This window comes from Medicago sativa, chromosome 2, assembly GCF_051527215.1.
Source record: "Medicago sativa cultivar Bolivia chromosome 2, Bolivia_mono, whole genome shotgun sequence".
NCBI classification, from domain to species: Eukaryota; Viridiplantae; Streptophyta; class Magnoliopsida; order Fabales; family Fabaceae; genus Medicago; species Medicago sativa.
The window spans coordinates 28,585,656-28,602,657 of NC_140750.1; the positions used below are offsets into that span (position 1 = coordinate 28,585,656).

At 32.9% G+C, this 17,002-nt stretch overlaps 2 protein-coding genes across 4 annotated transcripts; both read left to right on the top strand.

The window, feature by feature from the left end:
* The first annotated feature begins 3,548 nt into the window (after positions 1-3,548).
* Positions 3,549-7,191, top strand: LOC146946020 (MOB kinase activator-like 1A). 3 transcript variants are annotated; one of them, XM_085744266.1, is made up of 8 exons: positions 3,549-3,860; positions 4,882-4,930; positions 5,050-5,158; positions 5,494-5,587; positions 6,064-6,197; positions 6,299-6,462; positions 6,588-6,698; positions 6,952-7,191. In XM_085744266.1, exons 1-7 carry the CDS (start codon positions 3,835-3,837, stop codon positions 6,657-6,659), a joined length of 648 nt encoding a protein of 215 aa, XP_085600392.1. In that variant the 5' UTR covers positions 3,549-3,834; the 3' UTR covers positions 6,660-6,698; positions 6,952-7,191. The 3 variants fall into 3 exon arrangements, with proteins under 3 accessions (XP_085600392.1, XP_085600391.1, XP_085600390.1); XM_085744265.1 differs by having other exon boundaries at positions 7,037-7,191; XM_085744264.1 differs by lacking the exon at positions 6,952-7,191 and having other exon boundaries at positions 6,588-6,900.
* A 4,135-nt stretch (positions 7,192-11,326) lies between these two features.
* On the top strand, positions 11,327-16,981 carry LOC146946021 (DNA repair protein RAD7-like). The gene is made up of 6 exons (XM_085744263.1): positions 11,327-12,518; positions 14,336-14,769; positions 15,097-15,258; positions 15,840-15,915; positions 16,278-16,433; positions 16,605-16,981. The coding sequence occupies exons 1-6, from the start codon at positions 11,388-11,390 to the stop codon at positions 16,752-16,754; spliced, it is 2,109 nt and encodes a 702-aa protein (XP_085600389.1). The 5' UTR covers positions 11,327-11,387; the 3' UTR covers positions 16,755-16,981.
* Positions 16,982-17,002: the final 21 nt, after the last annotated feature.

The window sequence follows — 17,002 nt, forward strand, 5'->3', positions numbered from 1 at the left end:
GCTAATAGCGTAGCTGGAACGTAGCAGACCATGAAGAACCACGCCATTAGCGTGAGAGACGCTATTAGCGTAACTAATCCAGAAAGCTACGCCATTAGCGTGGCTGGAGCGTAGAAGCAGGGCAAGGCCAACGTGGCAGTAGCCCATTTGCCAGATTATAGGCCGACTTACCACGCCATTAGCGTGGCAGGCGCTATTAGCGTAGGTACAAAAATACAGGCCCATTTAAATAGCATTCTTACCTCTCTTTTAGGTCATTCACTATTCCATTGAAACATTTTATACATTTCTAGAGAGAGGTTAGAGCTATTTCATAGAGAGAAACACAAAGCAAGTGATTAAGGAGTAGATTCAACCCTAGATTCATTGAGACATCAAGGATCTTGGCATGGAATCTTCATCTTTCCTTCATTCCTTGCATTAGTTTACATGTCTATGTGTAACTATCACCTTCTTTGTAGTATTGAGGTAACAATCAAGCTATTATGTAATCTTTTGATCTTTTAATATATAAGGTTCTAGCTTAATGATTCAATATTGTTGTTATTCTTGCTTTTAATGCTTTCAAAGAGATTCAAGATGATTTGGACACAAACTCTTGAATCTAGAACTAGAATAACAATCTATCTTATGTTATATCACTCATGACAAGTTTGTAAACCTTTGATAATTACTTTTAATCAAGATTTTAATGCTTTCGGATACTTAATCAGGCTGGACACGGTCGATTAAGTTATCCGATCGACTTTGTTATCGTTTAAGGAATTTGGACACGAATGTTTAAACGCTAACTTGGAAATAACGATGTCGCTTTGGACACGAAGGATATTGTAGAAATGATTGTAATAATATTGGTTATAAAGCTAGAATCTGTTAATCGATTGAGAGATTGTTGCTGTTATGCTTGCTCGTTATCTTATACCGCAAGCGAAATAGTTCGATACCCTCTCGTTTTTACTTTTGTAATCTATGGATATAGTGTTACAAACAAACAAATTATATCCAAACCCTTAATGTGAACTATTGTGAAAATGCTTATAATAAACGTAACTCCCTGTGGAAACGATCCTATATATACTCACGTGTACATAGTTATATGACATGTAGGAAAAATCTTACATCAACTCCCAAACATAAAAGCGGATTAAGCCATCACATGTGATAATTATAAGCAAACTTAGGATGATTTGTCTTCAACCACCATAATGTTTGGAGCTTAATTTTATCTATAAGCTGGATGATTGAATCCCTTTTGTTGAAAAACTCTAGCATTCTTGTCATGCCAAATAATCCAAACACAAGAAAGCCAAATTAATTAAAAAGCAGAACAAATGTTTTTTGAGAAGTCACCTAACGATCGAAAAAGAAGAAAATGATCCTTTATTCGAGATGGTTTAGCTGAAACCACTCCGAGACAATTATAAATTTCATACCAAATTTGTCCAAAATAGTAACAGGTAAAAAGCAGATGATCAAAATCCTCGTGTGAACCGCAACATCCTGAGCAAAAAAACGGATTTGGTTGAAGGACCCTTCGCCTGATTAAGTTTTAGTTCTTGGAAGACAGTTTCGCAAAACACGCCAAACAAATATGTTGACCTTTAGAGGAACATCTTTGTGTCAAATAATAGTATTATGATCATTCTCTGAAGGTGGATCTCTTGATGTCAAAAAGTTATAAACACCAACATTGTATTATGAAGAGACATGTAGTTGATAAATCCACATGTCATTCTTATTAGCCTGCAAAACATTTGGTAATAAAAGAGCACAACATTCTCTTCTCAGTTCTTCCTCTCAAGCCAACAACCTCCTAAAACACTATAAATATAGGTCTTGGGGATCATTACCGAATCATCACTTTCATAGAATACCAAAAATCAGTGATCTACTCAGCATCATCATTAGTAAGATATCTACTATTGTACTCTATGCAAGTAAAATCGAAATCAAAATTGTTGTTATTTTGAGCGAGATAGTACATATTCTTGCATGACGTTTATTTTTCGGAAACAAGAACATGAAAAATAACCCTAAAGAGATGAGAACGCTTATTATGATTCAAAGAAATACAGTATGACAATATACGATTAGTCCTACTCCAATTGCTATTAGTTGGCATAAAGTTGTGTATGATCGGATGACAGATAAATCAATTCAAGGAATCCGTAACTATATTGTTTAATCCTATCCAAAAACATTATGTTTTCTAAATTGAGAAATTTAATAATAGGAAAGTTGCAAATTGATCAACAAATCGGCAACAAATTTATTTTTTTATTATGAAAAATAATCCAAATGGATATGCCAAAGAAGACTGATAAAGATGTTTGACAGTGCTTAAAAAAATGTTTAAACTAAAAAATGATAGAAAGGTATATTTATTTATTTTTATGAAAAATGCTACCTCACCTAATAGGCAATAGCATAAGTTAAAAAAAAAAATTTAATGTATAATTTAAAAAATTGAAATTCTCAATAATAAGTTTTTTACCCTCTTTGTCAAAAATAAAAATAAATTTTACCCTCTAAAAAAAACAAAAAGTATTTTTATATAAACGAATACCTATAAATTTTGTTGGAGATTTCTATAATAAGACAAATAGAATAAATAGAATATTTAGTATTGGTAATTATGTTTCTTTTTTACAAGTCAAGTTTATTGTTGTATATAAGGTCTAAGGAAAATAATTCGTGATTTTATTCTTATTAAATTATTTATATTTTTGTGTAAAATTTAATTAGTTGTATATTATAATCGACTTCTTTTTATTTAATAAATAATTAGAGGTTTAATTCACAAAGCATAGTTTTTTTTGGCATGATAAAAAATATCGCTTTTCTTTAAAATGTCTTAGATAATAGAGTTTGATTTGAATGCATTAATACTTTCTTAGTCCCAAATTATAAGTGGTTTTGAATATTTTAGATTAAGAAATGTAAGTAACTTTGTTTGAGAAAAAGAAATTATGTATTAGTTTACAAAATTACCTGAAAAAAAATAAAATGAAGAGAGATTAATAAATAGTTAAGAGTAAACTTATAAATTGAGACAAATTTATTTCCAAATCAAGTTATAATTTGGAAAAGAGGAAATAATGTTAATTGATTCTACATTGATAGTGTACATTAATCATTTTTTTTTATCATTTAGACGAATGAAAATCATATACACTTATCAAGGAACCTTTTAAGAAAAAATTAAATTAAAACAACTATGATCGTTTTTTATTTTTGTTTAAAATCATATGATCAAAAGATGAAATTACACAAGTTTTAATTCGATTTAAAAAGATTAATCGCACCGATCGAATTTACTCATCATTAATTTCTTTTCATTTTTGAAATATCATCGTTAATTTCTTTTTCCCTAAATTCCATCATAAAAATAAAAATCCATCATTAAAGAGAATAGCAATAATTTAAAATGTGATCAAAATCTATAAAAAGGAAAGTACATCCAAAAATGGTAAATAAAAAAAATGAGAAAGTGAATGAATGAATGCAAAAAAAATCTTAAGAAGAGAATCCCCAACAGAGAGACAGGTAAGCAAAGTGCAGGTTGGCAAATGGAGATTTTAGAGAGAGAAAGTAACAAATTTAGAGAGAGAAAGAGACGGACAGACTGGCAATCATAGGAAATCAAGCGAAGGTTAAGCAACCTCTATCCCTTGTTTTTGTTTTTTCTATATATATAAAACCTTAAATTAAAATTGAGACATTCTTTGATTTCTATATTCTTATTTTTTGGTTTTTGTTTTTTTGCGAAATTTCATACGAGGTGCCTCTGGATATTTCGCCAGAGAGAGTTACCTTGATATTTCGCCAGCCACCATGAGTCTCTTCGGTCTTGGTAGCAGGTTTTTTTTTTCCTTTCTGTTTTTTTGTTTCTTTTTAATTTTGTGTGTTTTAAGATTGTTTTCTCAATCTCTTTGATGGATGATCTAGAATTTTTGTGCTTTAATTTGTTTGTGATTTGATGATTTAGTTTGTGGCATAGCAATTTTAATTTGTCTGCTATTTGGAATTAATCACGAGATTCAGGAATTGAAATTAGATTGAAATCTGAATAGTAATATGCTTTTCATAAATTTTGGATGATGTATATTTATGTTGAGTGATAAATACTCCATCATCTCCGGATACAAATATTCAATGAACCTAAAAAGTGTTTTTTTACCGGTGGTAATATTATGTTGTCAAGTTTTCTGTTCTACCGTCCTTTTCAAATTGGCAAATTGGGTCTATATTTACCTACCTTAGAATGGGTTTATTTGATATGCACCAATAGAGCAAATATTTTTTACACCGTCAATTAACCAGGTTATAATATTCGATTTTAATCATATTTACTTTAAAACTCGTACGAAAGGTGCTTTGTGATTGATTGGTTTATAGGACGGTATATCAAAATTAAACTCTTTCAATATTATTTAGGTGTTGTAAATATGGACATAGGAAGTACCTATGAAGCACGGACACGCCTCAAATTAGAGATTAGGTGTGTCCTGGTGTTCGATACGACACCGACACATACGATTACATTGGATTATGTCGTTTTCTTGAATTATTATAAGTGTTTGTGTCGTGTCCGGTGTCCGTGCTTCATAGATAGGAACTACTTTGCGTTTGAAAATGTGTAAAACTCCGTTCAACATTAACCACTTCACGGCTATGGTTGACTGAAATCTGAAGCTCTATAGATATCACTTATTACCTGCCAAATTGCTTCTATCCGCAACTTTTTTGTTATGGAAATTGCTTGTTTTTATTGAATTATTCGCAATTTCTTATAGCTTTTAGCATGTCATACTTTCGGTTTTATTTCTATTGATGGTGGTCACTCGAATGTAACTAGAATTTGATATTTGATTCATGCAGAAACCAGAAAACATTTCGTCCCAAAAAGAGTGCTCCAACTGGAAGTAAGGTTGGTAATTTTGCTTGTTGTGCATCTGTTACAAGATTCTGTCTACTTTATGTCTTTTGTGGTTCATATTTGATCATATGAGTAATGAATGTTCTATTCATTTTGTTTGTGAAATGTAGGGTGCTCAACTTCAAAAACACATCGATGCTACATTGGGTAGTGGGAACTTGAGGGAAGCTGTGAAGCTGCCTCCTGGTGAAGATATCAATGAGTGGCTTGCTGTAAACAGTAAGAATCTTTAATTAATTCAGTTCTGGCAATTAGTGTCGAAGTTTCCAACTTTTCCATCTAAACCTATTGCCCTGTATTCGATTTCTTAAGTCACTTATAATATGTGTTGTTAAATAAATTTGAACAAATCACTATTGTTGAACAATACATTATTTAGTACAAAATATTGTTAAGTAGTGGCCATAGCAGTGTTGTGTAGTGCAATTTGACTCTATTTTCCGCGATCTGCAATCTGTGATTGACCACACCACTTATAATTTGTATGTTACTGTTAAATTGTTTACAATTTTTTTCTCATATTCATTTATGTTGTTTTTTTTTTTTATGTGCAGCTGTGGACTTCTTTAATCAAGTGAATATCATGTTTGGTACGTTGACCGAATTCTGCACGCCGAGTAACTGTCCTACGATGACTGCAGGACCCAAGTATGGTTTGATCCTTCAAAAAACTCTTCTTATCTTAGTTTCACAGCGTTTTTGCATCTATATTATTAATATTATATCACCTATTTCGTGTTTCTCTTTTTGGCTTGTCTGCAATTTATGTACTTCAATTGGTGTTAGGAACTTGTGAACTCTTATTATAGGAAATATCGATGCTGATTTTAGTGAATATGACATACCGATATGATAAGTAAACCCTGCCTGCTAAAAGTTATTGCATAGTTTAGTTTCTGTTAATATTTTCAACCTTTTTGACAAGGGTTGGATTAAACTGATTTCACATTTTCCATGTCAATCTTCCTTTGTTTTTTTAGTGTCCACTTGATCAAGCCGTTGCCTACCTTAAGCAAAGTAGTTAAATCGTCATAAAAACGTTAAACATGCATGTGCGACAACTATTTAATGTAAAATCGTAAAAAAAAAAAATGAAAAGTTATTTAATGTAAAATAATGTACAGGTATGAGTATCGATGGGCTGACGGCGTTACTATCAAGAAACCAATAGAGGTATCTGCTCCAAAGTATGTCGAGTATTTGATGGATTGGATTGAATCTCAACTAGATGATGAAACAATTTTCCCTCAAAGATTAGGTACGATGGATTCGACAATGCTGATGGCATAATATTCTCAACTAATTATTTTCTAATTTTAAATTTGTCGTCTCACTGCTTTAATCAATTGCTTTTTGTAGGGGCTCCTTTTCCACCCAACTTCAGAGATGTTGTCAAGACAATATTCAAGCGATTATTCCGTGTATATGCTCACATTTATCACTCACATTTTCAGAAGATTGTGAGTTTGAAGGAAGAAGCTCACTTGAATACTTGCTTCAAGCATTTTGTTTTATTTACTTGGGTAAGATGTTACAAAGATAAATTTTTTATTGATGTCTTTGTACTCAATTGTAGTCATTGAAAGCATGTTTTTGGATTCAATTTGAATTATTTATTAGCTGAGATACATACTTTCTTGTGTTGTAGGAATTCCGGTTGATCGAAAAAGCGGAGCTAGCACCTCTTGAGGACCTTGTTGATTCAATTATACAATTATAGTGCTGTTTATTTTCCTTCTCTTTCATTCATTTTGGAAAGGTTAGACATTGGAAGGTTGGGTATACATTTTTGTGGGCTTATTGTCATGCCCTTGTGATATACTTTGCTAAATGGAAAACATTTAGCCACTTTTTTCTATTTGTGCCTGCATTGTTGGTATGGTTTGCTGAAAAATCTTTGTGAATCAAATCAAGCTAAACAGCGAGCCAATTATCGATGCATTGACGCTTTGTTTTTTCTAGATGGTTCTACATTTTGTGAAGTACTTTTTGCTTGTTTTTCCTATCAATAGTTTTAAGGCGACGCTATGAATTATGATTTCATGTGATGAACAAGCAAGCAACTGGAGCTTTTATTCAAATTCTGTAACTTTTCAGATAAATATTCAATTTCTTTGCAAATGAAGCTGCTAAGGCTTTTGATGGAAGACAAACATTAATGCAGTTAACAAGTTCTGTATATTGTATTTCCCCCCAAAAGAAAAAAGTTCTGTATATTGTATATTCGTAATGTGAAGAAATTCTTTATATTAGATTAGATTTATGAGTTCCTAGAATTTGTTAAAGAGGCTAAAAAAAATTTAATAACTCAAGTCTTAAACAATTTTTGCGTTTCATCATTGAAAACGATTTCTATGATGATGCAAGTTTTATTTTATTTTATTTTAAGTATTTAAAATAATTTGTTTTTGGATCACAAGTAATTTTTTTTTTTTTTTGAGAAAATTGCAATTTTGATTTAACTTTGTGAAAATCGATTAAATTTAGCAATTGATTAAAAAACTTTTAGACTGTTTTTTTCTAAGGAAAAACTTTAATATTGTTATCTTCTTTCCTTGAGACTTTTATTTTTTTAGATACTTACTAGTATATCCTTTAAGACTTTTCCCAATAACAACGATATTAGTAGTTCCTCCTTTAAAAAAATAAAAATATTGGTAGTTAACTAGTTATTCTGTATATTCAGGAAACTTTTAGGGTGTGTTTGGATGGAGGGTTTGAGAGGGGAAGGGATGAGAGCGTTTACTTTTCGTTTTTAAACTACGGACACTATAAAAATGTTTTTAAAAAAATTAAAATAATAACATGATAAAAGATCATATAATACTTCAATCATACTTAATTTATTTTGGAAAAACATGTTATATAGTTCGTGATTTAAAAAAGAAAAGTAAACCCTCCCTTATATTCCCCTCCTAAACCCTCAATCCAAACACCTTAGAATTGAGGTTTGCCTCATGAACAGTTTATGATTCCAAATTAGGTACCCTTTCATCAACTTTGAAACCATTTGAGAGTGAATGATACTACTACTATTGAAATTAATGTTCCCTCTTAAGATTCAATAATCGTGTCCAATTAAATCATTGCATACTCTTGTTGTAAATGAATTTAGATTGAATATGGAGTTGTGATGATTCATTGACTTCTTGACAGACTAAACATATGTGATTTAAGTCTCAAGTTGAACTCTTCTACTCCCTATATATATATATATAAGTGTAAATACTTTGCCAACTAAGTTAAATGAATAAATTTCAAAAAGTATTGAATACAAGATGTTTGATATCAATAAAAGATCGTTTCTTTCATTCAAAAAATAAAAGATAGTAAACTATATTAGAAAAGGAGGAGAAGGAAGAAGAGCTGATCTTACACTCCAAAGGCTGCTTAAAATCAAAAGCAACAAACCTAAAAATGGTTTCTAATTCCTATTTATAGTTAAAATGTATCTAAGTCCAACAAAAAACATAACTAGAAACACGACCGTATCAGCTAAAAATAAACTACAATTCAAAGCCGGAAACACGATCGTGATTACGGTTGTGTTTCTTAATAAACCTTATGCTGGCATCTAGTCTGCTTCTAGATTGACCAATCTCCAAATAATATACCACTTTTCAATGCAAAAGTGCTTATTTCTTACACAACGAAATATAAGAAATGCAATCATCTAATCTAAAATAAAATCAATCAAAACTAGAGATTGAACCTAGGTGGGATGAGTGTGTTTGGTTGAGCGGTGGCCAAACGCCACCGTGAATTTAGAGTTCTCTATATTTTATAAGTTTTAGAAGCTCCAATATGAAGTTTCTACTCCGCCGTAAGTTTTTACCACAATTCAGATGTTTTTCAAACACTCACTAAAAAAACCCCAACTAGAGATGGAATTCCAGAACCTAAACAACTCAATGGAGAGCTCCGTGACCGGTTCAATTCAAGGGAAGGTCCACCAATAATGGAAAGGCTCCCTATCCGTTTCTTGATCCCTCATTCCACGAATTCGTTGTTACTGATTCATTCAAGGACTGAAAGCTTTTAGTTTTATGAAAAGGCAGCATGAAGAGTGATAGAAAATGTGATGCAATCGAAATAGCTAGTATATGGATCATAGACACAATGGTCAATATTTCAAAATTTCTTTTGATACTACGATGATATGTTATATCTTAGGCATATTGACTATTTGATTTCTATTATAAAAAAAGGCTAATCTTGCTAAATTAAACAAGTAAACAAAAGAATATCATAGATATTGTCAACTTTGAAAGGTACCACTAAGAGCACCATTATCGGTTGACATTGTGAGCGTCTTTGCTTTTCCCTATGCTATTTGGTCAGACAAGTGAGGATATTTGAGAATTTGGCATGGCAACCGTTCCTCTGCAATGCTACCGTGGTATTATACATTGTTGAATTTATAAACTATTATAAAATTAAATTATGGTGTTAAAGGGTGTTATATATTAATATAAAATACAATTGTGATGTATATTGTGAGGTTTTGTGGGACCCATTTTAAAGTTTTGGAGAGTAGTATGGATATTTAAAAAATGTAATTGAGTGGTTTAAATAATAGGGAAGTGTGAAATAATATAATGTATTTAATGAGACCCGTTTATACCACCCATACGAGTGGTATGGATGTGGATGCTCTAAGAGCACCCACATCTATGTCACTCTACATGAGTGGTATACTTGGGTCCCACATAATACTTTATATTACTTCACACTTTCCAATTATTTAAACCACTCAACTACATTTTCTAAATATCCATACCACTCTTACAAAACTTACAATGGGTACCACTAATCTTACAATATATTCCAAATTATATTTTATATTAATATAAAATCAATTGAAAAAGTGTGTGAGAAAGAGAAAGAATTGCTCTAAGACACGGTGGTAGAGTTTGGAACCGTAGCCAAGAAAAGACACCAACTGTTATGCAATTATCCATGCCTTCCTGACACCAGTAGCAACACGTGGACTTTATGTGCCAAAAGACACCACCGATAATGGTGCTCTAACATCGACTAGTTCAAAATACAACGGGGATTGATATGGATGAAGTTCCTTTAATCTGAGCAACTCACTTTAAAGTGTAAAGTGAGTAATATCAATTGTTAATTAATAAATTAAAAATATATTTTGTATGTAAATCATAAAAAATCATAAATTTGTTACGATATCAACCCTTGATTTTTTTTACTTTACATTTTACTTATTTTAAAGGATCCAAAGTCCTCGTGAGTTTAACTCAGTTGGTATGGACAATGCATAAAATACGCAGGGTTCGGGATTCGAACCCCGGCCACCACTAAAAAAAATGATCCAAATTTGGTTAACATGTAGTTTTTTTGTTGTTATTTTCAAATATAGGTATGAAATTTGTCAATATTGATTGTACTCTGTATTATTTAATAAGTACTCAATCTCTTTGACTCAACATCTCATCCAAATTTCTTAAACAAAACTAACAAATAATCTATCAATAACTATATTTCATTACATTTTATTTTTTCGATATTAAAAAGGTGTGGTACCCGCGAATTGAGAGAGTGTTTACTTGAGACCCTCTACCCATTAAACACTCAAATTTCCCTCCTATGACAATACTTAATAGATACCAATGCTTATGAACTCGGGTATCGTCATTGTGGATGGTTTAACAAATCAAATTTTGGTCAAATTTCACATAGGAACTAATATGAAATTGTTATAGATTAATTTGAAAGTTAATATTTCTCAAATTAAATTAGTCCACTTCTAAATTGTGAGAAATAAATTGATTTTTTAGGCAGATAGTGGATCCTACTATTTTGTGGAAGAGATCAAAGAAATAAAGTTGATTCTAATGAGAGAGAATTCTAACATCATTTTATTTGCAGATGAATGAAGTAATAAACACCACTTTAAACTCACATACATAACTATGAAGTCCCAATTCCAAATCTAGAAAAAATGTCCGATTAAAAGATATCAACATTTACCTTTTGAGATAATGGTAAAATGAATTTACATTAGGCAGACATTAGTACTTAAATTTGAATGGGATGCAACAAAGTGCATGCAGTCGCCTGATCAAGATTCAACAATCCAGATTTTAATTTCCAATTTTAACTATTTTTAAATCTAAAATTCAAGTTTAAAATTAAAATTCGAACCACACGATCATAATAAGACGGTCTAGATATGACAGACTACAGTGCAACCAAAACATCACTACTACACACAAACCCAGTCCACACTACCGGCGGGAAAATGAAGTAAAGTGTGCGAAGGAAGATTCTCATACGTCGTCGTTTACTGTACCCATTAATCCACAGTTACTTCGAAACGGTGCAAACCACAATAAATACCCACTCACTCTCCTTTTTCCCTCCAAATCCCTTCATTTCCCTTTTCACTTCCAAACCCTACTCTTCTCCTTATTCATAGCCGAAAATGTCTCCACCAACTAAAACTACACCCCCCTCTAAACCCATACACCCCCTCACTCCCACTCAAACCACCGAATCTCCTTCCCTTTCTTCCTCCTCCTCCGCTCCTCCTCGCCGTCGCAGCCTCCGTCTCGCTAACTCCGAACCACCCCTAACTGCACCCGAACCAACTACCGCTAGGGTTTCCGAACCGAAGAAACAGAAAATGGATAAATCAAACCTAACCGCTTCGGATTCCGAACCTAATCCAGTGCCAAACGGTTTTGTGAACTTGCGATCGGGGAAGAAAATTCTCAAACGTGAAATCGTTATCGGTGATGATGATTCTCAGAACAACACTCCGAAAAGGAACAAAATCGATGAAGGAGAATCTAGTGGAAGTGGAAGAAGAAAACTAAGTAGAGAAGAGAAAGGGAAGGAACCTGTTGTTGTTGTTGTTGTTGTTGATGAAAAGGAAAATGAAAATAACGAATTTGGTGCGGAATCCGAAGACGTAGTTGAGAATATTGTGGAAGAGAGAAATGAAGTACCGAATGTTGTAGAACAAGGTAGAAATGCTAATAATAACGCGAGAGAGGAACGCGGTGTGAGGAGGAATATGGAACGATTTCACAATATAGCGAGAGTGAATGCTTCACGTTTCGCGCATTTTGTGAATGATGAAAGCGAGGATGAGGATTTGGTGCAGGAAAATGGAAGAGAAGAAGAGAGGAATGAGGTTGAAGATTGGCCTGGTCCATTTTCAACCGCGATGAAAATCATTAGGGATCGAGAGAAGAAATTTATTCCATTCGGTTCTGATGCTGTGCAGAAGAATTTGGTTGATACCATAAAGTGGAAACCGAAAACGGATTCGGAGAAGTTAGGTGGAAAGTTAACTGTTCCGTCGTTGCAAGAGCTTTGTATTAGGATACTTGCTAAGAATGTTGATGCGATTGTTTCGCTTGAGGGTGTGCCGGATGGTTTGAGGCATAGGCTTAGTCAGTTGCTGTGTGATTCGAGAAGAATGAATGATCATTTCTTTGAACTTCTTATTGGTGGAAGTCCAACAGAGATTCGGGTTAGAGATTGCTCGTGGTTGTCTGAGGAACATTTTACCAAGTGCTTTAAAGAAAGTGATACTTCTAATTTGGTGGTACGTGGTTTTAACTTGTTTGATGTCGTTTAGTGTTTCTTCTGATTTTGTTAGATTGTCGTGATTAAGGTTTTAAATTGCAGTTGCTGTCAATTATAGATGATACTGATTCAATTGTAGTTGCAGTGATATCAAACTCGCTGATGTAGCGGCCGAATTGCAGTCGCAGACTCTGTAAAACGTTAATAGTGATTTTAGTAGATTGAGTTTAGATTAACTTTGGTTCGTTGGTGAATATTTGTTTGATAACTGAATAAGCTATTTTTGTTTCATGTAATTTCGTTGAATTATTGCAAACAGGGTTTGAAATTGCGGTCTTAGTTAGATACCGCAAATGCCGGCTCAATTTTAGTTGTAGTGATATCGAACACTTTGCTGTAACGGTCAAATTTCATTTGAGGACTTTTTAAAACCCTAATAGTGACATACTGACATTAATGAATTGAGTTTAGATTAACTTTGGTCAGTAGGTGATTCTCGCTTTTAGATGAATATTTGATAACTGACTAAAGTGTTTCATGTAATTTTGGTGAATTGTTGTGTGATACCAAACACCTTGATACAACTGACAATGCAGTTGTGAACCTTTTTTAAAACTCTAGTAGTGATACTGATATACTTCTGTTGTAGGCAGTGGCAGCACTTAAATGATATTTTGAGGGGATTATTTAACAAATATTTCACTAAAACTTAGGTGCGGTTTTGTTGGCGTAGTGGTTTGTCGATGTATGTTTTTTAATATCATGAACTGGGTTCAAATCTTGACATTAGTTTTTTTTTTTTTTTGTACAATAAATTTGTTAAAAGGCTATAGAAGGACTTGATCCCAGGACCACTAGGCTGCGATATATCGTTTTGCCGCTGAACCACCACTGCTAGTTTGATTGCCTGAGGATATTATAGTAAAAATATATTATTTTTTAATGCAATGTAGTAAAAATATTTAGTTTAAAGTACAATATGTATATATATCAAGAAGAAGAAACTTTTGGAGGGGCACGTTCTATGTCCTAACTAAGATCCGCCCTGGTTTTAGGCAATTATAAATTTTATATAAACATTCAATAACTGTAAAAGCTCTTACAAGTTTAACACCATGTAGAAGTTTGGCAAGCAATATTTTCAAAATTTCGAGATCGAGAGTCAATTAATTATAAAAGATTCAGAATCAATTTGGATGAACTTTTCAATAAAGATTTGTGGAAAAATATACTGTTAAAAGAAAATATCCAATAACTACTGGTTTCTACATTCATTAGTAATGCTAGCTTCCTTACCTTGGCAGTGGAGCTAAAAGAGTGTGTGATTGGGTCGTGCAAGCACACATATATGACTCTATAAGACATCGGTACAATATGAATATGGGGATATGAGAAATTTTGAAAATTATAGCACATCACATGGCTTAGAATTGGTTTAAAATTATTATGAAGCGTAGCATTATAAATCACATGAGCAACACTTCAAAAGTTAGCATGTGTCCGTGTAAATCATAAAATGTTATCATTTATCTAATTTTTGTGGTACTTTGTTTAGTATTTGACAAGATTATATGTATGATACAAAGTAAAACTCAACATGACTGTTATTTAGAAGTGTCTCCGGTTCCTTTATATAGATATTTTTTTTGTTTTTTTGCTTTAAATATTTTTCCTGCTTTGCTCACTTTGTAGCTTTCCTATTTATATTTATCTAGCTTTTGTTTTCATATTTCTATTTGTTTTCTTAAGATTTAATTTGCTTCTGGCCGGCTTCTTGTTTTGAAAGATTTGATAATCTGGGTTTTACTTATTTATTCAATTTTGAATTTGAAATAGGTACTGCAACTTGACCAGTGTGGGCGCTGTTTGCCGGATTATGTGGTAGTTGATACTTTAGCAATGTCACCAAAGCAGTTACCTAATTTAACAAGTCTATCCCTCGGTGGTGCATGCCGGCTCTCAGATGGGGGGTTGCGAGCACTTGTTTCTTCTACTCCAACTCTTAGATCAATAAACCTTAGCCAGTGCTCCCTTCTCACATCTGTCAGTCTTCATATTTTGGCTGAATCATTGAAATCTCTTCTGAAAGAGTTGTACCTTGATCACTGCCTTGGCATTGATGCTGCACTAATTGTGCCAGCACTGATGGAGCTTGAAAATTTAGAAGTGTTGTCAGTGGCTGGCATTCCAACTGTTTGTGATACCTTTGTCAAGGATTACATTGTTGCACGTGGTCACAACATGAAAGAGCTTATTCTGAAGGACTGCGTGTAAGTATCATTATAGCAGTCTGTTTCATGTCTCAAATCTCCTAAAGATATTCATATAAGTAATTTCTTGGCAATTTCATTTTAGATAATTGGAGAATAAATTACCAATCAGAGAAAATTTTAACCTAATTTGGTATTTATGTTAAAACCAATATCGTTCTTTTTAAATTGTTGATCATTCTTTGAACATGGATTAATGATTATTTGTGAATTTATTAGTTCATTCGAAATTAATAATTTTCTCAAATTGTAGGTTCCTTTTTTCTTTCTTTCTCAATAGATATTTATCATCATTTAAACTTGTTGATTATATTTCTCGATGTGCAGAAACTTGACTGATGCATCAATCAAAGTTGTTGCCGAACATTGTCCTGGAATATGTCGGCTTGATCTGATGAACGTGTGCAAATTAACAGATTTGTCCATGGGATATCTTACAAACGGTTGTCGTGCACTTAATACACTGAAGCTTTGCCGTAACACATTCAGGTGCCTGTTTTTCCTGTTTCCTATATTTTTCTTTGTGTTTAATTATGGCTTTATATTTTGCTTATGCTAGCCTAGCACTCTTATTTTTGGTGCCTTATTGTTATCCTCACTTTTGATTATGAATTTTCCTGTTCTTGTTTGTGGTGAGATTTTTAAAGGATGGTCATCTTTGTTACCATGCTGTTTGACTGTTTTATTTTTCAGCAGTCAAATGTTGATAGTTTTTCTAGAGTTTAATGGGGCATATACTGTCGGTGTTTTAAATTGGTGTATATTAACAGTGCATATTCATTAATCCTTTTCCATATGCATTCAAGTGATAAGAATGGTCTCTCTTATGTTGGTTTTTCACTTGTTTGAGATAGAGACGAAGACCCTAAACAGGTTCCGACCTATTTTGCTGATAGGCCAGGGCTTTGTCTATTTCTGTTCATTATCCTGTTTTGCAAAAAATTCTTAAGAGGAATATTCATTCCCTCCTATTGATTGATTCCCCAATTCAAGTCTTACTTTTGTGCTTAATCAAATCACGGGGTCTCCCAACTAATGTATAAACTAATCTAACTTTTTCAACATTGCAGTGATGAAGCAATTGCTGCATTTGTGGAGACTAATGGAGAGTCCTTGATAGAGTTATCGCTTAATAACGTCAAAAAGGTATCTTGCTTATTTGCCTCATGTGATTCTCTCTCCATTGTCTTGTGAAAAGGGTATGATTATTATTGCATATGCTACATAAATGCACATTTAAAAACTAACAAGTACTTGAACATTCTGATATGCTGGAAGAGCCGCTTTGTGTTTGTAAAAAGATTTAATACTCTATTTGTCCGGTTTTTCGTGAAATTATATTGCTCAAGGTGCCACCTACCTGATGGAGGAAGCTTTATTATAATTTTAGCTAGCTGAGGCTGTTAAATATTTCTGCCTATTTGGATTGGATTATCAGTTTAGTTGAAGCCTGCTAATTCTTAGTTATATTGCTTCGCTTTCTGAGTGCCTCATTTGATTTAATCCAGGTTGGTTATCACACGACCTTATCACTTGCAAGCCATGCAAAAAAATTGCACAGTCTAGATTTATCTTGGTGCCGAACTTTGACCGACAATGCAATGGGTTTGATAGTGGATAGTTGCCTGTCACTTCGATTACTTAAACTCTTTGGATGCACTCAGGTATTGTATCATTGAACCTCGCCTCAAAAACGTTTATTATTATTTCGCTGATGCCACTGATATCATAGTTCCCTCTTATGTTGGTGATTGTATATTGTATAAAATGTAGTGTAATTATCTGGTTCATTAAGCCTTCATGAAGAATAAAAGAAACGTTTCATATTGTTGCAGTTAACAGATGTTTTTCTGAAGGGCCACTCAAACTCGCAGATCCAGTTAATTGGTATAAAAATGACTTCTGTTTTGCAACATGTCAAAGTGCCGGATCCTCATCAAAGCGCTTTGAATTATTCGTCAGTCTCTGTAGATTTGGCTCCGTAGCTTTGACATAATCTGAAACCAGGGAAATTTATACAGTAGTAACAGTGGCATTACAATGTATAAGATATTTCTAGGCCAGCGGAACTTATTTTTTTGCTACCATGCGTCAACTTGGAAGAGGATTTTATTTTTGCTTTTGACATATGATAGTGAGGTTATATGTCTGTAACAGTGACAGAGAAGTGTCCTTTTTTTGCAACCATTTATCAAGGTCATCAAACCAAAAATACCAACCTGACTTTTTACTT